The following is a 25109-nucleotide window of genomic DNA, read 5'->3' on the forward strand; positions in this document are numbered from 1 at the left end:
ATCAGAATATGGAACCAGAGTACACAATGACATTGTAGATTTTCATGCATAATCAAAGCTGATTTTTCAGTTCTCCCCCATGTTTATTTGTGTTCTTCAGCTAGCCATAAATAAAGTTTCTTTCCTTGGATGTATAAACAAATGTCAAGTGGAAAAACATTTTCGATCCAAGCAATCACTGCAAAAGGTTCCTGTTTATATTAAAATTGTCAGAATATTTTATAATGTTAAGTTTAGAAATGCACATGCTTTGTGTCAGCAAAATCAAATTGTTAAATGGGGGGAAAGGTGCAAGCCCCCTTCTCTGCTCAAAAGAAATATTTATGGATTCAATTTATCCAGTTTAACAATGAAATACCCTCTTCAAAATCAGGTAACATGCAAGGAATTTAAAACTCAGTTGCACTGCTTTGCTCTTAAGATTTTGTTGGCAACTTGCCTGCCTAAAACTTCCGCACTCCAATTCTGAATTTGGTTAACAGACCATTGCCATGAAGTAGGGACCGAATAATAATAAATAATCTGATTGTCCATACTGCCTTTATTAGAAATCACCTGAAAGATAGCTTAGTAGACAGGACTAAATTAGGTTTTGGGAGTGTTAAAAAAGATAAAGTTATAGAGTTATAGACCTAATTCAAGGATATCCACAAGCAGTTACAAAAATATGATTGAAGGCCCACCTGTTTTTTTTTTAAATGTGCAATGGAGATTTGACTGCTGTCTTGATTTTTTGGGGGCTATAACATGTCTTCCACACACCAATGCCTTGGAAAAGTAATGATCTAAACATTATTTTTTTAAAAATCAATTGTCATCAGGATTGGAAGATTTCTAAACCTACACTGATTTCCAAAATACAAAATTTCCAAAATTTCAAAATACAAAATTTCCAAAATTTTCAACAAAATTGCATGTATATACATGCACACACATTCATTTCATTTTTGACGGTTTAAGATATTTTCATCAGTGAAATTAGTTGAAGGTGAAAAATGCACTAGTAGGTTAAATGTTAGTTTGGGAGATCCAGTATTTGTGTGTGCATGCTTATATGTACACATATGTACACATTCAATATTAGCAGAAGAAAAACATATAATTGTACTGACTAATCTCTTGTGGATATTTTCAGCTAAAGTGTGATTCATGTCATTCACATGGGCCTCTGCTGATATGGGAAATTACTACTAATATAAGAATAAGAATAAGAATAAGAATAATTTTATTTCTATACCGCCCTTCTCCCGAAGGACTCAGGGCGGTGTACAGCCTATTAAAAACACAAGACAACATCAGTTAAAATAGTTTAAAATTATTAAATGAATTATTAATGAAAATTATTAAATGAATTATTAAATGAATATAAAAAAGGCATCAATATTTTAAGTCCTTAGAGCTTGCCAAAAATTCTTTGAGTTGGTACAATAAGAAAGGAAAAGAAATTTATTTTAAAAATGTAACATAGTATGTCAATTTTTTATTGCACATGAGGAGCTAATGAGGTATAGCCTCTTTCAGTTTACAGCGATACTGAGAAAGTCACAGAAGAAAAATAATAATAGGAGATTTGGTTGGGCAGAAGGGCATATATATCCATGAATGCGTGCTGGATAACTAACAAATTCAAAAAAGCTTATAATACTATTATCACATACTAACAACTCAGTTAATAAAACTAACAACATAGTCCAAATTTACCTTATCTGATTTACTTTACCAGAAAATAAAATTATAATATCAAAATCTCTGTAACAAGGCTGTTAGCCTTTTGGCATTTGTTTGTGGGGGGTTACGCACATAATGTACCCCGACTTAGCACATTTGTTTTAGAAAATCATATTTATTTTATATTTTATTGAGAACCAGCTTGGATTCTGCCAATTTTGACACCTGGAATATCCATTCAAGTTCTAATTGAGGGTCATTTGGATATATTCTTAAACTTAATTTCTTAACTGCCAATTTCAACAAGCGCTCAAGAAAGTAACCATATTATAGGATAAACTGCATCTGTGTAGGGAAGCTTCATTTATCTTCCTTGGATGCTGACAAACTATGAATCAGAATAGAGCTGGAAGTGACCTTGGAGATCTTGTAGTCCAACCCCCTGCTCAAGCAGGAAACCCTTTACCATTTCAGACAGTCTCTTCTTAAAAATCTCCAGTGATGAAGCACCCACAACTTCTGGAGGCAAGCTGTTCCACTGCTTAATTATTCTGCCTGTTAGGAACTTTCTGCTTAATTTCAGGTTGCTTCTCTCCTTGATTAGTTTCCATCCATTGTTTCTTGTCCTGCCCTCTGGTGCTTTGGAAAATAAGTTAACCTCCTCCTAATTTTGGCAGCCTCTCAAATATGGAATATTGCTGTCATGTCCCCACTAGTCCTTCTTTTCTCTAGACTAGCCAAACCCAAATCCTGCAATCGTTCTTCATATGTTTTAGCCTCCAGGCCTTTAATCATTTTAGCTGCTCTTTGCACTTTTTCCAAAGTCTCAACATCTTTTTTGTAATGTGATGACCAAAACTGGATATAGTATTCCAGGTGCGGCCTTACTATGACTTTATAAAGCAGTACTAATACTTCACGTGATTTTGATTCTATACCTCTCTTTATACAATCAAAGACTGTACTAACTTTTTTTGGCTGCTGCTGCACAATGCTGGCTCATATTTAAACGATTGTATGCTAGGACTCCAAGGTCCCTCTCACAGTTACTTTTTGAGCCAGGTTTCACTAATCTATACTTACACTTTTGGTTTTTCCTGCATAAGTGTAATGTGGTTTCCTCCACATTAAATTTCATGTTGCTGAATAGAGCTCAAGTTTGTCAATATTTTTTTTGGATCCTGAGTTTGTCCTCTGGAGTGTTGCCAGTTTAATATCATCTGCAAAATTGACAAGTTTCCCTTCTATTCCCTCATCTAAGTCATTGATGAAGATATTTATATAGAAATTTAATAAATAAATAAATAAATAAATAAATAAATAAATAAATAAATAAATAAATAAATAAATAAATAAATAAATAAATATTGAAGCGTACCGGGCCTGAGATGGAACCTTGTGGTACTCCACTGTTTACTTCCCTTCCTGTAGAAGTAGTACCATTAAGGACTACTCATTGAGTAGAGTTTGTTATCCAGTTACAAATCCATCTGGTAGTGATGCTGTCTATCCCACATTTTTCTAGCTTACCAAGAAGTACGTTGTGGTCTACTTTGTTGAATGCCTTGCTGAATAGAACCCACTACACAAGAGTTAAAAGAATTGCAGCAGAAATTACATACAATAGTTTTTAAAATTACATCATCCTATTTTTCTCACAAATTTGCCTAATTCTGAAACATTCAGAGGGAAGTTCCTCTTTTGAGTATGTTTAAAAGATGATGGATGCAGTTTTCTGTCCAACACAAAGCTCTAATAAACCCTATATGATCTCATTTGTAAAATGAACCACTACCATTAATTCTGATGTGCAGGACATTCTAGGACTATGGCTGCTATTTATGTAAACTTCTTTTTATTTAAATTCATAGTAGTGACATTTTCTACTTTTTCTTTTAACTACATTAACCTCATCTCTCTTATCTGGTTTTTTTGTCTTGATAATTTCAATTAAAACTCTGTTTCACACGGATTCAGATAGAACTCTATTTTAACAAGTCAAACCTTAGACCCCTGATCTTAACATTTCCCCTGAAATCTGATCCACTCAGCATGTCAGGATGAATCACAGAGAAATAACTGTTTACATGATAATATCATTTTAAAAAAAGAAGAGGGGAAAAAAACAAGGGAAGGAGAACTTTAAGCATGATGCTTGGCCATGACTGTTTTCTCATTCTTCTTTTGGTGGTAAATGAGTCAGAAATTACTTGGCCAGGGAAATAACTGTGTTATTCAAATTCTGAGCTGGAAATGACTCATCTTACTCTGAGCAAGTATGTAATCCCCAACATAACTGACAAGTACATACAAAAACCCTCTCTTCCTCCTCCTTTCTTATACACACACTGACACTCAAACATTCTCTCTCGGTCTCTCTCTCTCTCTCTCTCTCTCTGTCTCTCATACACACACACTATACACACACTAATATCTGATTTTATATAACATAAATCAATGCAACAGTTAGAAACCTGGCACAACTTTCAGGTATGACTGTTTGTATTTGCTACGCTGGTGAATAACACTAAAAAATACTGGATTGTTCCAAGTTAGACACATCCAACTAGCATGTAGAAGTCGACTTCCTGACTTGCCCAGAGTAGTTAATCTGATTAAAAGATTTACAATATTTTTACACTAGAAGTAGTAATTGGGTTTTTAATGACACATCTAAAGTTATAAATTTTAAGGAAGTATATGGGGGAAAGGGGAATGGGATCCAGATTAAATTTAGGTTTAATGTAATTACTGTAATTAAAATGTAATTAATATCCATCTATCAGTTGCTTTTTCCCTTAAGTCACTTTTGAACATTTCCACTTGGTCAAAAAATGGGAAAGTCCTGAGGAATTATAGATAGCCCTAGCATAAAAAATTGAATTCATCATATTCCCAAAAGTCTCAATGGGGGGTGGATTAAAAATGGATGGGGAAGTCCCTATTTTATAAATAAAGCCATATTTTCTTATTTTCCTATTTTATAAATAAAGCCCTATTTGCCAAAGGACCAGAAGGCAAGACAAGAAACAATCGATGGAAACTAAACAAGAAGAGAAGCAACCTGAAAGTAAGGAGAAATTTCCTAACAGTGAGAACAATTAAGCAGTGGAACAGCTTGCCTTCAGAAGTTGTGGGTGCTCCATCACAGGAGGCTTTAAGAAGAGACTGTATAGCCACTTGTCTGGAATGGTATAGGATCTCTTGCTTGAGCAGGGAGTTGGATTAGAAGACCTCAAAGACTCTGTTATTCTGTTATTAGAAATCCGTGTAGAGAATTAAACAAGCACTTATGAGAAGCTTTTGATTTATATTATATGCCTCTTGAAAGTTAGATATATTACTGAACAAAATATAGAAGAAACTGGATACATTTAGCCTTGAGAAGGGTAGAGAGAGAAATATTTCAGCACCTTTCAGGTACCTGAATGAGTCATACTAATGGAGTCTATTTAGAGTGCATTTTTACCATTAGGAAAACTTTCCTGACAAGAAAGATACTGTAGCTTGACAGTGGAAACAATTATTCGGATGGGTGGTTGAGTTTTCATTTTACTGGACAACAATTTTTTCAAAAGTGATTATGATAGAATCCTTCAAACCAAATACAAATATAATTTCAAAATGACTATTGTGTAGGAATTTTGAGATATATGAAATTAATTTTTAATTACTATATTGTATTTAATCATATAATGTTTCCAAAATGTTGCATAAATTCCACAGGGCTAAAAATATTTTGCTGCTGATTTTCATTTGTCTGATGATCTCACTGTAGTGTTCAACAATAACCAGTCAGCACTGATGGCCTAATCCCCACAGTTGGCCTAATCCCCCTTTTCCATTGTAACAATGTCCTGGTGAAAACTTTTATCATGTTTGTCACTGACTGCACCCAGATTTTTGGGGTAGAAATCTAAGTGTGAATGCAGTAAGTGAATCTTTAGTGACATTTGCACTTCATGTATGCTGAAGGAAGTTTAAATCAGCTGAATGTAGTTTGGTACTCTGTAATTGCCAGGAAAATTCTCAACAACATTCTTAAATGTTTTGCAGGTGATTTTTTCTGGTACCACTAGCAGATCTTCAAACTCCTTGTCATTGATGATATATCTGATCTGTCGACCAACAAAATTCCTTCCTTGATCTTGGCATCAGTTATTCTTGGAAACATCTGTCTCAAATAATGAAAACCCTTCTTTGTTCATCACTTTCATAAAATCTTTAATCAATCTGAGTTTTATGTGAAGTGGAGGTAAAAAATATCTTTCTTAGGCCAACAAGTGGCTCATTCATGTGCCACATAATACTGTGCTGAAACCAAATTCTTTTGCAGTGGTCATTCTTTTTAATTTAATGCAACTCTATTGCATGGCTGTCCCAATCCCATAGACATATATAACAGTGCTTGGTATATGCAAGCTGCCTTCCAAGCAGTAGAGCCACTGTTTTTGGATCTCCACAGATATTCTAGTTGTCCTTACTGTGCTGGACATGCTTCAACAGTTCCATGTTTTTGTATGTTTCTTTCATGTGTACAGCAGAATCAACAGGTACTGATGGGTATACATTGCCATTGTGTAAAAATAGAAGATTTCTATAAAATGGTATGTGATAGATTAAATTACAGGTTATTTTTGTGAGTGGCAATCAAAAATCTATTAAATATACTATACAGAAGCAAAATCTTTGTTGTTCAGTGTTATTGGGTATGCATACATACTATAAAGCCTAAACAATTGTCCATCAAGGTTGCTTTAACCTGGATTTCTGCATGGACTACAATACATGATCTTGTGACTTAATGCCCCATTCCAATTGTATAAATTTAAGATTCCATGATTTTGTGATGTTGCTGAACAATATCTCTTGGGATCCCAGACCGCATAAATAATGCTCGGAGTTGTAGTTCAGAACATTTTGGAATGTAACACATTGTTCTGGACTCTCTAGGTATTAAATGGTTTTCTGTAGTGTTTCTAGCATTGTTAGTGTTTCTTTCAAGGAGATTTACCTAGAGCATTGCAAAACCCTAGATAAATTGACTTCTGCTCAAAATGCAAGTTTTCTTATGGCTGCGACAAACATCATGAATTGCACAGCAAGTTCATATTTATTTGGTAAGATATCTACATGTCAATGTAAAGGATAGGCTTACCATCAAAGTAGGATTGAGAAAGCCAAAATTCAAATGTCTGCCTCAGCTATGATACTCATTTGACATCTTAGGGTTTCAATATTTTTATTCTCAATATCATAATCATCATTACCACTGCCACTATCTAAATTCTGCCCCATGAAAACCAGGAAAATGTCTTGACTTCTGGAAACCATCAACAGACAGCTAGATAGCAGGAGTATCAACATTGGCTCACTTAGGTAAGTAGCAAGAGACCTTCTTAACGGGATCAACAGAAGGGAAAACAAGTTCAAATTTGCTAATCATTGCACCTACTGAACACTTCAATAACAAGTAAGTAGAATCTGAAACAATATTAATTGCTTCAGGTATCAGTTAAACAAGCATCCTTGGTCCTGACTGGCTTTACTTTGAGATACCTTTTGGGAAGCAAGGCAAACTTGAGGAATCTCTTGTTAAATTCAAAAATGAAAAAGGGAAAGCTAATCTGTTGCTCAATATTTTTTCTTAAAAAAATTATGTCAACAATGTCAACTCCATCAAAATAGATTGAGAATAAGCTGAACCTGTAATAACCTTAATTTTCCTAGGCTCAAATCTTCATAGGGATAATACTATAACCATGCAACTTGGCAAAAAGACAATGACAAACCTTGGACAAAAGAATAATTGTAGAAACATCATGCTAACCATAAAGGTACTATTGGCAAAGACATCATTTTCCTAGTTACAATATATGGGTGTGAAAGTTCAGAAAGACTGAACAAGTAAAAATATATATGCGCTTTGACAGTGATGCTGGAGAACATGATTGAGAATATCTTGGACTACAAAAAGGCCACATGATTTGGTATTGGACAAAGCAAAACCAGAGTACTCTGGCAAGAGTTGTTTGTGAAACACTGATGCTTGGAAATATCAAAGGCAATCAAAAAAGAGGCTGTCAGAAGACAAGAGGCGGGAGCTCCTACCCCCGATGACATACACAAGAAATTATAAGAACTTAAAGAAGTAGTTACTGACAGACAATCTTGGGGAATTATATCTATTAGGTCATAAAGAATGGAAAGTGATTGAAGTGATGAACAACAACTTTCTGATAGAATGGGAATTCAGGATGAAATACAAAATCCATCCATTTCCTGACGGAAAAGGTATCTATTACTTTTTGGTCATAGTTTAACTTGCTTTGACGGTTTAACTTGCTTTGATGGGTTGATCCAGAAATCATTTTCCACACAACTTGAGAACACAAAAATGGAATAGGATGTATGTATGTATTTCTCTTTAGCCAGGTTCTTCCTACATAAACCAAGATTTTTATGCAGCCCTAATTCAGTGAAATCCCAATCCACTACTTTCTAGGCTTTTTTTCCAGCAGCCAGCAAGCTCCCTGCTGCCCCTTAGGAGACTCCCAATGGGCAGCAGCCTAGAAACTAGTGGATTGGGATTTCACTGAACTAGGACTGCATAAAAATCTTGGTTTACATAGGAAGAACCTGGCTAAAGAGAAATACACATAAAGGCCTACGAAAAGAAAACAAATACACACACACACACACACATCTATCTATCTATCTATCTATCTATCTATCTATCTATCTATCTATCTATCTATAATTTCAAGAAAAATGAATTTCTCAAGAAATTGAGTTTTGCATTAACATTACTAAACACATACAAATTTATGTGTCTCAGTTTTAGTTTCAGAATCCAGTCACCTTGGGAGTACCCCAAGGCCAGTGGTACAATGTAAAATTTGTTACTACCGGTTCTGTAGGCGTGAAGAGGTTGTAAAAAAAGTGCTTTTAACGAAGAGAACTACCGGTTCTCTTCGGCCTAAGAGGTTGTAAAAAAAATGCTTTTAAAAGGCTCTGAGGATCCCAGCTGAGTTGCCTGATCGTCAGAGCCTTCAATAGAAAAAATGCTTTTAAAAGGCTGTGATGATCAGACAACTCAGCTGGGATCCTCAGAGCCTTTTAAAAGCATTTTCTTCTTCATTTTCAGTCGAAGAGGTTGTAAAAAACTGCTTTTAAAAGGCTTTGACAATCCCAGCTGAGCCGTGCGATCATCAGAGGCTTTTTCTTTTACTTTTAAAAGCATTTTTTCAACTGAAGAAAAAATACTGTTAAAAGTTAAAAAAAAAAAGCCTCTGATGATCGCGCTGCTCAGCTGGGCATGGGGGGGGGCAGGGATTTTTGCTACCCGTTCTCCAAACCATCCGCCACCATTGCTACCAGATCGGGCGATCCGGTCCAAACCGGGAGCATTTCACCCCTGCCCAAGGCTCTGTTTTAGGCCCAGTACTCTTCAACATCTTCATCAATGACTTGGACAAGGGGATAGATGGGGAACTCATCAAATGAGTTCAGATGACACCAAGCTGGCAGGAATAGCCAACACTCCAGAAGATAGGCTTAAGATACAGAAAGATCTTGACAGACTTGAACATTGGGCGCTATCTAACAAAATGAAATTCAATGGTGAAAAAAGTAAGGTTCTACATTTAGGCAAGAAAACAAAATGCACAGGTACAGTATATGTGATATCTCGCTCAACAGTAGTAACTGTGAGAAGGATCTTGGAGTTCTAATGGACAACCATTTAAATATGAGCCAGCAGTGTGCAGCAGCTGCCAAAAAAGCCAACACAGTTCTAGGCTGCATAAACAGAGGGATAGAATCAAGATCACGTGAAGTGTTAATACCACTTTATAATGCCTTGGTAAGGCCACACTTGGAATACTGCATTCAGCTTTGGTCGCCATGATGTAAAAAAGATGTGGAGACTCTAGAAAGAGTGTAGAGAAGAGCAACAAAGATGATTAGGGGACTGGAGGCTAAAACATAAAGAACGGTTGCAGGAACTGGGTATGTCTAATTTAATGAGAAGAACGACTAGAAGAGACATGATAGTAGTGTTCCAATATCTCAGGGGCTACCACAAAGAAGAGGGAGTCAAGCTATTCTCCAAAGCACCTGAGAGTAGGACAAGAAGCAATGGGTAGAAACTAATCACGGAGAGAAGTAACTTATAACTAAGGAGAAATTTCCTGACAGAACAATTAATCAGTGGAACAACTTGCCTCCAGAAGTTGCAAATGCTCCAACACTGGAAGTTTTTAAGAAGATGTTGGATAACCATTTGTCTGAAGTGGTTTAGGGTTTCCTGCCTGGGCAGGGGGTTGGACTAGAAGACCTCCAAGGTCCCTTCTAACTCTGTTATTCTATTTCTATTTCTTACCTTAAAATAACAGAATTCTGTATGCCATGGGATTTATTAACAAATAATGCTGAGCAGATTTCAGACTACAGCAACAGATCATTCAAAACTCAGGCATTTTGTTTCTGCTGACTAATTCAACATGATGAATATATCCTTTATTCCAGGTGTAAGGAATTTATTGATTTTCTGAATTCCATGTTATCTGACCAAAATGTGTCTTCTCAACTGTAATCCACCGTTCAGTTTTCGTAAAGATAATGAATAAATAAGGTGAGGAAATGAAATAATCATATTTGAATTTCTACCAGCTTCACTGATAGATTTATGCCAGGACACACACTGATTACAGCAACAGAAAGAACCCGTAACCCAATTACCTGGTGGATTCAAGACCTGCTATTACTAGCAATTTGTGTGTAAATTGTCCATCGGTTTAAATTATATATGGATATTGTCAAGGAAATGTGGTAATCCTTTATTTAAATATTATGTAAAATTTCATATAAAATATGCATCTATATATGCATGACAAACAGAGAAAAAGAGAGAAACAGTAATTATTTTTCTTTAGTTATTCTTTAATATTTTTGTCTTTCTTTCTTTCTTTCTTTTCTTTCTGCTCTATTATATAAATAAAGCAAAACAATAAACTCTGTTAATAGGATGAGGGAGGCAGCAGCTTTATTTAAGATCTTAGCAAATCAAGTTAAGTGGAAAGGATAGCTGATTAGGACACTCTCAAAATATGTCAGCCACTAATTAGTTTAAACCCTGTAATTTGATATGCCAAGCTAATTACATTTTATTTTTGCTATTATAAAATTTGGCTTTATTTCACCAGAAAAATTAGGTTTATTGAGCCCTAAATTATAGTTAGGCATTGCATTCTAAAAGAACACAATTAACGATGTTTCATGTCTGAATCTGAATTGCAAAGACACTTGCAATTCCTATTTTTGTCTTCCTTTCTTATGATTACTTACAACCTGGATTAAAATTCTCCTCCTCATGTAAATTCTGTTCCAAGAAAAATATGTCCTTTATTTAAAAGATATAAGTAACACCTTGTACCATTTGTGTAAAAATCTTGTCCCGCTTTAGTATGAATGCTGTTTAGCATTAATTTTAATATATCATTTATTGCAATATACTCTTATTGTTGAACTGGGATGAACAACTAAATGCTAAATAAAATGATTTATGATGTTGAGAAAGGGATAGGCAATCACAAACTATCTGTTATGGAGGTCTGTCCTGTAAAGATTTTTTGTAGATATTTCCAATTCATCTTCACACATTATCATTATTAATGCCAGCATTCTCAATGGTCAGAAATTTATTCTAGATTTCAGATTCAGTATGATCTCAAAACTTCTTCCTATTTTTAAAAATTATGGAGCATGCAAAAGGGCTTTTGTTTGTATGGGTCATATTTATTGATACTTATATTAAATATTAAATTTAATGCATCCATTAGAATATTTATTGGTTCATGTAAAATAACTATTAAACTATTAGATATTAACATGAATAAAATGATTTTCATAAAAATCACTGTATTTTTAACAAATAAAAAATCATAATGACAAGTGATATGGTTTTAAAGTTTTGCAAATATTTTCAATATCTGGCAAATTATGTTTTTGTAGATCTTTCAGTGGGTCTTTGGTCTTCAGACCACATTTGCAGAAATACTGATAAGAGTTTATAATATGAATATAGGGAATAGGAAAAATTAATCAAATTTATATAGTTCTATAAAATGACATGTATTTTTGTGTCTTATAAAAGATTTTGTAAGAGTATTTAAAAATTAAGAGAAACTTTATTGAATTGCGTTTTCATAAATGTAGTTCTTTGCAGTTAACTAAAGGTGTAAGAAAACTGTGGGGTGAGGTGACATTTAGTATTTTAAATATATATTCCCATATGTGCAATATATTTATATTTTCCAGTAAGGCCAGGAAAATTTATGTAGAATTTTAATTCATATGAGTAGAAGTACCGATCAAAAGTTTCAATATAAAATTTTCCTGAATGGTCTAAATATACTCCATCATAGGTTTACATAATATTCTTAAACAAACTAACATCTTCCATCTTATTGTTTACTGTTAAAGCTACTTAATGTTATTGAAATGGAAGCTCTTAAGTGGGAATGAATAGATCATTTAATCACCATATATTTCTAGAAGCAGATATCCCTTCAGCAATTTTTTTACTATCTTCCAAAATTAAAAATACATACAGAATATCAAAACTGGCCCTGCTCCCAAGCCTATAAAAATTAGAATCCTCTCTTACAGAAAAAAATTGGAAAGAAGCTTTTTAAAAGAGAAAGATATTTTAAATATGGAAATATGGAAGAAATCACAGTCCTTGGTGCTCTCTGACCTTGGTTGTTTTCTTGAAGAGCTTTCAAACTAGGTAACCTCATCAATTCTACCATAGAAGAGTGAGATTTGCTCTCATTTTATGTACTAGTAGCTTGCTCTGTCAGGGTTGGTGGCAGTGGTCTTAATGATTTCTTGACTGGACTGTTATTTACTGTTAACTTGTTTGTCTGAGTTGGTAGTTCCTTGATTGGCATATTGTTTGTTTCTAATTGTTGTTCTAATGTTAATCTTCGATGTTAATTTCTGCTCATCTGGGTGTTGATTGCTGGTGAGGAGTGTTTAGCTATTTTTGTTTCCTTTTTTCCTTTTTGATTGTTTCTTTGAAATGATATATAGATGTTGTTTATCTCTGGGTGCGTGTTGATTTGTTTGGGTGCCAGTCTTTCCGGAATTCTCTAGCCTTTTGGAGCTTGGTTTGATCTAGATTGCTCAAGGGTGTCCTGCCGGCCGCCTTGAAAGAGGCGGTGGTCAGGCCCCTCCTCAAGAAGCCCTCTCTGGATCCGGCTATTTTGGCTAACTATCGTCCAGTCTCCAACCTTCGCTTTATTGCGAAGGTTGTTGAGAGTGTACTGGCGCGGCAGCTGCCACAGTACCTGGATGAAGCTGTCTATCTAGATCCGCTCCAATCCGGCTTCAGGCCTGGGCACAGCACGGAAACGGCATTGTCGTGTTGGTGGATGATCTCTGGAGGGCTCGGGATAGGGGTTGCTCCTCTATCCTGGTCCTATTAGATCTCTCAGCGGCTTTTGATACCATTGACCATGGTATCATGTTGCGCCGATTGGAGGGGTTGGGGGTGGGGGGCACCGTTTTGCGGTGGTTCTCCTCCTACCTCTCTGATCGGTCACAATCTGTGTTGACAGGGGGGCAGCGGTCGACCCCAAGGCGCCTTGTTTGTGGGGTGCCGCAAGGGTTGGTCCTCTCGCCCCTTCTGTTCAACATTTATGTAAAGCCGTTGGGTGAGATCATCTATCAGTACGCTGATGACACCCAGCTGTATATCTCCACCCCAGGCCACCCCAACGATGCCCTTGAAGTGATGTCCCAGTGCCTGGAGGCCGTGCGGACCTGGATGGGTAGAAACAGGCTCCGACTCAACCTTTCCAAGACCGAGGGGCTGTGGCTTCCGGCGTCCCGATATAGCCAGCTGGTGCCATCGCTGGTTATTGGGAGCGAATCACTTCCTCCTACGGAGAGGGCTCGCAACTTGGGTGTCTTCCTGGATGCATGGCTGTCTTTAGAAGAGCATATGACGGCCGTGACCGGGAGGCTTTTTATCAGGTTCGCCTGATATGCCAGTTGCGTCCCTTTCTAGATCGGGACTCCCTATGCACTGTCACTCAGGCACTCGTCACCTCCCGCCTGGACTACTGCAATGCTCTCTACATGGGGCTCCCCCTGGGGTGTACCTGGGGGCTCCAGCTGGTTCAGAATGTGGCCGCGCGGGAGATTATGGGAGCGACGGGGCACTCCCATGTGACACCTCTCGTGCGCGAGCTGCACTGGCTCCTGGTGGTCTTCCGGGTGCACTTCAAGGTGTTGGTGACCACCTTTAAAGTGCTCCATGGCTTAGGGCCGGGGTATTTACGAGACTGCCTTCTGCCACCAATAGCCTCCCACCAGCCAGTACGCTCGCACAGAGAGAGCCTCTTCAGGGTGCCGTCCGCCAGACAGTGTCGGCTGGCGACCCCCAGAGGGAGAGCCTTCTCTGTGGCAGCGCCCGCCCTCTGGAACAACCTCCCCCCAGAGATACATACAATACCAGACCTCCGGACTTTTCATCGGGCCCTGAAAACTTATTTATTTCACCTAGCCGGGCTGGCTTGATCCCACAGTTTTGGTTAAATTTAATTGATTTTAATTGGGTTGTTTTAAATTGCGGCCAAAAATATTTAATTATTTTTAAACTGTTTTTAAATTTTGTATGTTCTGTTTTATTCTGGCTGTTCACCGCCCTGAGTCCTGCTGGAGAAGGGTGGTATACAAATTAAAACAAACAAACAAACAAACAAACAAATAAACAAATAAATAAATTTCCCAGTTGAAACTTTGTATAAGTCTGTCCATGTGTTATGAAATTAAGGAGTTTTCAACAGACCTTCTGACTGGTGTGCATGGATGTGCACTTCTAATCTTTAGTCTATTTCTCCCACATGATAGCTGTAGGAATCCTTACACTGTATGTTGTAAATGACTCCTGTTTTTTTCTTGTAGGCTTGCTGGGTCTTTACATTGACTTAGGATGTTTTTGTTTGTGTGCTATGATGATGTCACTATTACAGCCAATGTGGCTGTAATAGTCTGTTGGTGGTTTCTGAGATGTTTTGGAGTATGGCAATGTTATATTTTTCACAGCTTATGTTAATTGTACTCTACTGAGTTGAGTGGTCAGGCACTTTTTAATGGAGTTGCATGAATATCCATTTTATTGGAAAATGTATAGATTATCTGTTTCCTTTTTCTGGTTTCATGTAATGCTCTTATGGAAGACTGAATTGTTGCTTTCGTAGTGGAGCACTTGGTTGGTGTGGTTAGTTTTATGATAGATTTGTGTTTTGAATTTGCTCTTGATGCTTCTGTGTGAGCCTAGTATGTTATTGTTTTCTTTTTCCCTATAGAATTTTATTTCTTTGAAGATGCTGCTGATGGTTTTGTGTGTGTTCTTGAGTTGGTCCCTTTTTATTATCACAAAGGCACCACCTATGTACTCAATCCATACTTTAAGTTGCATGCACGGGAATGCTACAGATTCTTGGCTTTGCATTAGTCTCTGAAACAACTAAGCTCAGAGAGTACCAAGGACCCTACTGTTCAACTGTTCAACTATTCTTTTCTATCAGTATGAAATAAATCTTCTGACAACTCACAGAAGTGTGCAGATCCTTGTCAGCCTTGGATTTCCCTGCCCTCCCATACCCCACCACAGGGAAGGATGATACTTGCAGAAATTTATTTGTTTCTAACATCCATTTTGGCATAGACTCTCTGGGAATGAAACATCCAAATTTACTTCCAACAGGATCTGTTATGGAATTCATTTGAAATTCATTTGAAATTCATTTGAGACTTGGGCAACTCAATACTTTACAAGCAAATTTTACTGTTGCAAGTTCATGATGAACATACTTAGACTAGGGCAACAAACCTGCTGGATCTTGGGGATTAAAGATAACAGTTGGTTTCTGTGCCAGTTGCAGCCTAATTTATCTGTCCAAGTAATTAAGATCAGAAAGCCACTCTGCTAGGTGTCTTATACAAAAAGTTTTTTTCAATAGATCCACAACTTTCTTTTCGTAACATTTAAAGCAATTCATTTGTAAAGGATTTGGGGTTTTTTGACTCCTTATTCTCCTTTCTTTTACTCAATGGATTCAGTCCAATTCTATTCCATTTGGACTCTTCCTTGTTCTGCAGAACTGCCAAAAGCATTTGGCTTGAATAAAAATAAGAAGTGTACAATGTCTTTTTTCTTTTTTTACAGACACTGTAAAACTTTTCTGAGTGATTAGAGAGAGAGAGAAAGGGGGAGGGAGGGGAAGAGAGAGAAAGAGGGGGAAGGGAGGAGAGAAAGAGAGAGAGAGAAGCAGAGACAGAGACAGAGAGACTGCTCTGTGCATTGAACTATTCACACGTCATGTGGAAATACTTGATTGGCAAAGTGAGTTGGCCGTTTTTCTTTCATTTTACAGAATTGTTAAATTCATGTCCAAGTCAGCCCGCATTTGGTCAATGTGAAACAACAGCTGACAAGCAGGGGAAATGAACTCTCCTTTGTTATTCATTGATCCCATTTCACTTTTAAAAAAGGGATTATTTGCCTTATTCATAGAAAGACAAGTCCTGGTTTTGGCCAGCACAAGCATTAATATTTTTGATCAGTATAAGATAAGCCTGGAACTTCCTTGTTCTTTTTTTGTTTAGGACAACATCGTAAGTTACAGTGCCACTCTTATCTATTTAATTACTAAATTACTAAAGGTACTTGTCTACTTTAATAAAAAAATGGCAAAAATGTTTGCCATTTTTTGTTTCTTATCATTGATTCAGTTCATTTTGTAAATGACTTTTTAACTCAGAGATGACAAATAAGAAAATCTCAAGTCACATATGTCCATAAAAACTAAAGGGAGACTCTTAAGGGTCTTCTAAAATTTGCTAAGAAATATGTATACATAATCATACAAATCATAGTATATAGAATCATAGAAATATGTATACATAATCATACAAATCATAGTATATTTCATTAATTGTATTATCTCTAAATGAAAATGAAATTATGTCAAATGCAATTATTGTGTGCAATCCTGAGGACAGAAATTGTCGTATTGATTTTTGCAAGCTCCTCTGGGGCCCTTTTTGGCTGAAAAGCACATAACTACATATAATTATGTATTTATATTTCATCTTTATTTCATCATGAAATTCAAGGAAGCACACATTAGGGTTCCCAGATGTCTTTTCATGCAGCTATTAACAAGATCAATACATGCACAGATTCAGCAGGATTATTTCATCATATGGTTCAGTCACACTGGTTCCACTTGCTGTTCTATTCCTGAAGATTCCCTGACTTGAAAGATGAATCGATAAGGTTCTGAATGGAGATTCAGATACTGTTTGCCTGCTTTTATTTCCCAGAAAGCATTGGGAGAATCCCTGGTGAAACCCAATATTTCATTTCAAATTCATTTCTGCAGCATGTTAGAAGACTACGCAACATCTAAGCATGCCTTGAGTTTCCGCTTCCCTCTTACAACTATCTTATTAATCTTCATTAATGTAACAAAATTGCTGCCTGAGCATGGTTTTTTCAATGAATATTTAATGTTTATGAGGTCTAGATATATCACATAGAAGGAATCTATGGGAAAATGTATAAAGGGTGGAGGAGGGAAGGATTGAAAGTTTGCAGGATTGTATGACTATATCATAAAGAGTATAGTGAGAATCCAAACACAAAATCCAATTGGATTGGGATTTTGGAATATAATTTAGCACATTAATGAAGCCAGCCCTGGGAATGACTTGTTCATCTTTTTTCATGAAGCTTTGTCTTGCTCTGTGCTTCTGATACCCACTTATTACAACATTATTGGACATTAGTGTTACATTCCAGGTGCAGCAAATATTTCTTTTTTAAAAAATAATGTATGATGATTCTCTTAGCTGCTGTTTTTAAAAGCTTTAAAGGGGGCGTGCTTTGTTTAACCTTAGGAACAGTAATATAGCAATTATCCTTTTCTCAGGATCTTCAATTCTTTTAACAAAACTGGATAATAAACAATATCAATGTTGCAGGTGTGGTAATAAGCTACAAATGTAAGAAATAAGTTACAGATAATACTCAATTTATGATTGCAACTGGGAGTAGATTTCATGTTTTCTTAGGTCTTTCCAGTCATAAGTAGAGGTACCCACATGATTGAATCAGATTTTGTAACAGCTTTTGTGACAGTCATTAATCACCATGGTTATAAAGCAAATCTACATTAAGCCAATGCTGCATTCATAACTAAACATATTCTTATGAATGGGTAGTTTTGCTTGAAACTGGCAAAAATATCACAAATTGTGGTAACATGACTGTGGGACATTGCAACCAGTCATAAAGGTGAGCCAGTTCCCAAGCACCTGAAACAAGAATCCCAAATCCATGTAGTATTTTTCTCTGCATTTCCAGTTTTTAAAAAGTTTAACAGAATAACAGCGTTGGAAGGGACCTTGGAGTCTTCTAGTCCAATCCCCTGCTCAAGCAGGAAACCCTATAACATTTTATACAAATAGTTGACCAATTTTTCTTTAAAACATCTAGTGTTAAAACAGCCACAAATTCTGTAGGCAAGCCATTCTACTGATTAGTTACACAAAAGATCATGGGATTTAAAAACAAAGAGAAAGAAAATGGTGCTTTTAATGTATTTTCTCAGTCATGCCACTAATTTATTTGACACTTTTAGTGTCTACGATTTTGGACTTACCTGCCATGTCCTGGTAGAAAAGACTGCTCAACATCCACTGAAAGTAAGGCCATGGCTGAGACTGCCTCTGTCTCCTCTTTCTCTTGAGTTTCAGCCAGCTTACAGCTAACTGGCACGATGTAAGGCTTCACAGACTTCCAGTACTTCCCTAAAGAAAACACACCATAATTTATGGGAAATTTCACTAGCATGGTGGTATAAGCCCAAATAGTTGCTTAAGTCCAACACAGAGAGCTTCTAAGTATATGAGTATGACTAACTGGGATTCCAAATGACTGCGATGAAGTTATGGCCCTCAGTGCCAAGTTGGAAAGTTCTCTCTCTTTCCAAAGTCTATGTTACAGCCTTCTGAGAAAGTAATAAACTGAAAAGATCAGCACAGAATTTAATGAACTCCGAGCATCTGAGAAGGAACCACTGAGGATTTTTTTTTTTGCTGTAGAATGAGTATTTACTACACTATCAATATTTTAAAGATCTGGCATTTCTTAGAACTGGAAGATACATTTCTCACAACTGTAAGCAGGAAATGGGTTTGGTGAAGATAAAGAGCAAACCAGAACTGACTATGACAGGAGCAGAAACTAGAAAGACCAGAACAGATCTTTCTAATAATTATGCCATCAGAAAAATCAGGTTTGTTAGTTCTTGATGCTGTTTCATCTACAAACATCGGGAGATGTATTAGAACAATAATTTATTTGACATGATTATATGCACTGGGATGTCTTTGAATCAGTGTTGATTCGTAATGACCGCCTTGATAAGTCCCTGAAGTTTTCTTAGCTAGATTTCAGAAAGTTTCCCTTTGCTGTCTTCTTAGGGTTGAAGGACAGGGACTAGCCCAAGGTCACCCTGCTAGCTTTGTGCCTAAGTCAGGATTAGAATTCATGGTCTCCCAATTTCTAACCCAATGCCTTAACTATTATACCAATCTATCTCTCTTTGGTATAGGGCCGTGATGGCGAACCTATGGCACGGGTGCCACAGGTGGCATGCGGAGCCATATCGGTGGGCATGCGAACTCAGCTCCGGCACGCATGTGTGTGCCAGCTAGCTGATTTTCGGGCCTTCTGGGCTCACCAGAAGTCAGGAAACACACTGTTTCCGGCCTCCAGAGGGCCTCTGGGGGGGGTGGAGAAGGCTGTTTTTGCCCTCCCCAGGCTCCTAGAAAGGCTCTGGAGTCTGGGGAGAGCAAAAAACGGGCCTACCAGGCCCACTGGGCCTTCATGTGCCCAAAGTGGGGGGAGCACAGGGGGCGGGGCACATAGAATTTTAGATGTGGGCACGCATGCATGTGACCCCACCGCGCTCCCCCCGCTTTTGGCACACGATGGCAAAAAGGTTAGCCATCAGTGGTATAGGGTCATATATTATAGGAAAGCTTTCAAAAGAGATAGGAAAAGAAATAGTGGTTCATGAACCAGTTTAGTATGAACCAAGGAACAGTGGATAGAAACTAGGAAACTGAATTCTAGGTCTCCCTTAGGCATGAATGCTTGTTGGATAGCTTTGGATCAGCCATGTTTTTCAAACCAACCCACCTCACAAAGTTGCTATTAGCTGTGTCGTGAGATGATTAAAACATTTCTTAAAAATGCAGGATAAAATAATAAAGACAATAATATAATCTTTGGAGTTTTTTTAAAAAATTAAATCCTGCTGGTAATAACATTCTATTTAAAAAAGAAACAAAACAGATAAATAAATAGACAAAAATATTATGAATTATGAATATCATTATGAATAGCACACACCTATTTTTCTGGTATCAAAACTTCCCTTTGGTGTGTCCTCCCGATGTGCTAGAATTGACACCTCTACAATTCCACAGAGCAATTATGGGAGTTGGGTTCCCAGCACATTGAGAGAAGGAACCAATTTAATGAAATCTGACTTCCTGCTTTCTAATTGGGAGTGTGGAATACATGAGTCTGACTAGGTTTGAATTTCTTCCAAAGATCTGCTACGGATAAGTTCAAGAATATTCCTGGGAACTTAGAGTAGCCTTTATGGAGAGGACAGTTTTTTCATAGAATACTCATACAGTTTTCAAAATCATTGGTGTAATGACTTTGAACCTTTTCAGAGCCCTAAAGGCTAGAATTTGAAATCTGCATATGAAGCAACAAAGGGTCTTGTGTTACTTTGAAGACACAAGTACATTGAATACAGTTTAAGCTTTTGAAAATTCTACCTAACAGAAAGTAAGTTAGGAAAACCTAAAAGTGAAATGAAAGTGTGCATTAATTCAAAATTTTCAGATTCAATTAGTTCAATTAAATTCCAAAATTTGTTGTAAACATATATGAAATGTATCTTTGATAGTGAACTGTTTTTGTTGACTGTTAGGAGAAATTCAAAATTTTCAGTATAGCCACCACTGCTGATTTTTTTTCTGCTACACTATGCCGTATGTCTCTAAATAAGGTTACCTTTAAAAGTGTCTTGCATTACTTAAACTGGTATGGTTGTATCATATCAAACCTTGGTATGATCCTTGGGAAGTTGGGTGGGAAAGCTCTTTTGGCTTCTTTTTCCAAGCCAAAAATAGTCAATGAATCTCAGCAGACATCTAGATGTAGTATATTTAATCCTGGAGTCGGATCCTCAACCATTCTATCAGCCCATACTTTGCTAGGCGACTGCAAGCAAAGGTAGTCATGTTTATAAGAAATCTGTGCTAGGTTTCCAGCAAGGAGAAGGTCAGTTATTTTTATTAAACTATATTAGACTCCAGCTGTAAATGCAATGACTTGGAACTAAACTGGAAGCAACTTGCTTTTTGCTGCAATACAGTCTAAATCAAGAGACAGGGTTTCTTTCATCTATCTGTTTGCCAAATAGGTATTCTTATTAGAAGCAGTAAAATGGCTAAGGAGAAAGTAAAAGAAAACTAGCTTGATCAACTTATGTAACTTGATAGGGAGACAGTTCCTTTGAAAGAAATTACCAGAACTCTTTAAGTTGTTACTAGGATCTATATATAATGGAGGATTTTATGGGGATAAAGTCTGAAATACATTACAAAATTAAGATTCCCAGCTGCAACCCTATACCCACTTAACTTAGACTAAGTCCTATCTGAACTCAATAGGACTTGCTTCTGAGTAATGTATGAAAATGCACTAAAAGCATCAGAAAATTGGCTTTTTTCCAGCTTGTAAAATACTTGACATTCCCCACGTCCTCCTGTGTTTAAGGCACTATAATGGTTAGATCTGAAAAAATAGCATGTACAAATACAAAAGTAACATTGTTATCAAACTACTTAGAAACTACAATAAAACAAACAAACCAAGTTATAGAGACATTCCACAATGTTCTCACAGACCATGAAGCCACAGTTACCATTTTCAGGGAACAAAGTATTCAATCCCATTTATTTATGGATTTCAGTGTTCACAAAGTGGGTGAGTGGGTGATTCAAGAAAAAGCATATGGGTAAGCAATTGAAATATATTGCCATAGGAATAATACTTTGCTATAAATGAAATGATATTCCACGGCTCACTTTTGAGCTTCTGTCAGGGCATTAACATTTCAAATAATAATAGCCCACGGCTAGAATCTTGGCCTTCTATAACTGCATCCTTCATATTTCATCTGACTCAAAATCTCTCAAATGTGCCAATAACAACTGGCCAAAGTAGAGACACTTTCACCTTTCCTATTCCTTTCAATGAAATCAGCACAACACTCAATGTTCTCATGTTTGCTTTGATCATTTTTCTAAGCAGACAGAATGAAAATGTATTATAACACTCACAAAATTGTGTTCAGTTCTTTTTTGTTAACAAAAATGTAAACTATCCCAAATATTTCCCTGTCAGTTGTGGAAATAAGATTTTATTTCTTTTTTCTTATTTCTTTTTCTTTGTCTTTACAAAATGCCTGTGTTTTGCTTGGTGGGAGGCAATGCAGTTTTCTTGCTGAAGTGGTAGGATTGCCTTTGTGTTATACAGAACTCTTGTTTGGGAAGTTTAGTTTTGAAAGAATCTTTTCCATACAGTTGCAAAAACACCTTCTGGTTATTGATACTATCAAACAAAAGTTTGAAACACCTTAATGTGAAGCAATGCAAGAGCTTTACTTTGTTTTAGAAGTGGAAGAGGCCAACAAGCAGCTTTGAAGAGATGTTTACATAAATTTTCTCAAAAAGAAAGCACTTTTCCGAAGCTTACAAGACTCTGCATGGGATGTACTATTAACAGATAGCTAAGATGGCAGACATTGGGAAATCCTATCAGTCACTGGAATGGGCTGGACTACAAGACCATACTGATCATAGCAACACAAAAACAGACACTAAGCAGCAGTTCCACCACATTAGACAGGACCTAAAGTGTAGACCATATAGACAACCTCAGAAACAGTTCAACACATAGTGGCAGCTGGCATTGTGTACAAGAATATTTGCACAGAATATGGGCTAGACCCAGAGGTGAAATGCTCCCGGTTCGGACCGGATTACTCGATCTGGTAGGGATGGCAGCAGGTGGTTCGGAGAACCGGTAGCAAAAATCCCTGCAACCTCCCCCATGCCCAGCTGAGCCACGCGATTATTAGAGGCTGTTTTTTTACTTTTAAAAGCATTTTTTCTACAACCTCTTCAGCCAAAAAAAGTTTTTAAAAGTAAAAAAAAAAGAAGTTGGCCACGCCCACCCAGTCACATTACCCCCACCCCCCCACCACCACCAAGCCATGCCCACAGAACCGGTAGTAACAAATTTTAGATTTCACCTCTGGCTAGACCTTCCTAAGTCCAGATAGCCATCCCACAGAAGATTGAAGAATAAGGAAACTAAGATTCTATGAGACTTCCTGATCCTGACAGACAGGCGGGTACTAGCCAATCTATCAGGCATTATGATAGATGTGATAGATGTAATGGTGCCAACTGATAGCAAATCAGGAAGAAAGTATGAGAATCTAAAGAAGCACAAGGGCCTGAAGAAAAAATTGGACAGGATATGGAAAATAAAGTGGTCCCAGTAGTGGTAGGAGCATTTGAGGCTGTGATTGCTAAACTGGGAAAATGGCTCTACGAGATCCCAGTAATGACATCAGAACTCTGTCCAGAGAAGTGCAGGGCTAGGAACTACTAAGATCCTGCGCAGTAGCCTCAAATTCCCAGAACTCTGGTAGAGAACTCGAGATTGAAGACACATACCATCCATAAGAGGAAAGGATTTTAATCAAAATATTAATATAATTCAGAAATTATTCATGTTCAGCTTTGACAATGCCTATTTTCTTCCCTGTAAATTCGACAAAGATGCATTGGTGGCCTTTAGGATAGGATAGGATAGGATAGGATAGGATAGGATAGGATAGGATAGGATAGGATAGGATAGGATAGGATAGGATAGGATAGGATACGACACGACACAAGAGAAGAGAAGAGAAGAGAAGAGAAGAGAAGAGAAGAGAAGAGAACAGAACAGAACAGAACAGAACAGAACAGAACAGAACAGAAAAGTTGGAAGGGACCTTGGATGTCTTCTAGTCCAATCCCCTGCTCAGGCAGGAAACCCTATACCATTTCAGACAAATCTCTTTTTAAAAATTTCCAGCATTCCTCTGGTCCACTAATTTTGTCACTTTGTTGAAGAATGCAATAAGAGTTGTCTGCCATGATATATTTTTGACAAATCCATGTTGGCTTTTGATTACGACTTTGTTTGCCTCTAGATTAGAGCTGTCAAATTTGTGGCCCGCAGGACCTGCTGGCCCGGTTTAGCAAAGGGGGGAAAAGTCATGATATGTCACGTGATACCGCTGTGATGACGCGAGTTTGACAGCCGTGCTCTAGATGATCACTGATTCGTTGCTTGATTATCTTCCCAGGTATTGAGGTTAGGCTGATAGGTCTGTAGTTTCCTGGATTTATTTTTTCCCCTTTTTTGAAGTTTTTTTTTTTTGAAGTTTTTTTTTGAAGCTCTTTTCTAGTCCTCTGGTAGTTCTCTGGTGCTCCAGGATCTTTGAAAAATATAGTTCAATGATTCTGAGATCATGTTTTCCAGTTCCTTCAGAACCTTGGGGTGTAATTCATCTGGTCTGTTGAGTTGAACACGTTTAGGGTAGACTGGTGCTCATTTACCATTTTCTTACCTATTTTAATTTATATTCCTAATCTGTTTTTTATGATACTGTTTTTCATAGGTTGGGGTGATTTTCTTTTTGTATAAAGACGGAAGCAGAAAATGAGTTAAGCAGTTCTGCTTTCTCTCTGTTGCTTGTCACTTTCTTTCCACTTTCTCCCACTAATGGACCAATTGTTTCCTTGACTTTTTTCTTGTTTTTACATGTTGAAAGAAGCTTCTTTTGTTGTTGTTATTTTTTACTTTTGTTGCAAGCTTTAGTTCATTTTGAGTCTTAGCTTTCCCCACTTCATCTTTGCACACACAGGCTAATTGCTTATATTCTGCCTTAGTTATCTGCCCCTTCTTCCACTTTTTATACTTGTCCCTTTTATCTTTCAATTTATCAGACAGTTCTTTATACAGCCATATTGGTTTCTTTTGAGAAACTGTTTTTTTTTTTCTTCAATAGTATTGTGCTAGACTATGCTTTTATAATCTCACTTTTTAAAGTTTCCCAAGTTTTTTTTTAAATATAATCTCACTTTTTAAAGTTTCCCAAATTTTCCCCTTGAGGATTCTCATCCATGAAATCCTTTCCAAGCTCTAAGTTTAT

At 36.9% G+C, this 25109-nt stretch overlaps 2 protein-coding genes across 9 annotated transcripts in view; one reads left to right on the forward strand and one right to left on the reverse strand.

Annotated features, from left to right (window-relative positions):
* TWIST1 (twist family bHLH transcription factor 1) overlaps positions 1-25109 on the forward strand; it is a 162629-nt gene that overhangs the window by 64427 nt on the left and 73093 nt on the right. For 2 of the 8 annotated variants that reach the window (XR_009620909.2, XR_009620910.2), the window contains 2 exons: positions 4662-4738; positions 5725-6354. The exons of 3 other annotated variants lie outside the window; for them this stretch is intronic. The gene's annotated coding sequence lies outside the window, so the exon portion shown is untranslated. Of the gene's footprint in view, positions 1-4661; positions 6355-25109 lie in introns of those variants that run through there. 3 more of the 8 variants (XR_015734028.1, XM_087892715.1, XR_004588504.3) reach the window with 2 other exon arrangements.
* Positions 1-25109, reverse strand: part of LOC117655026 (histone deacetylase 9) — a 166933-nt gene that overhangs the window by 8712 nt on the left and 133112 nt on the right. The window contains exon 13 of the mRNA XM_087893687.1: positions 18411-18558. Within this exon, the coding sequence (XP_087749813.1) occupies positions 18411-18558 (148 nt within the window). The remainder of the gene's footprint in view (positions 1-18410; positions 18559-25109) is intronic.

This window comes from Pantherophis guttatus, chromosome 4 (assembly GCF_059756535.1).
Source record: "Pantherophis guttatus breed Tessera chromosome 4, ASM5975653v1, whole genome shotgun sequence".
Taxonomy (NCBI): domain Eukaryota; kingdom Metazoa; phylum Chordata; class Lepidosauria; order Squamata; family Colubridae; genus Pantherophis; species Pantherophis guttatus.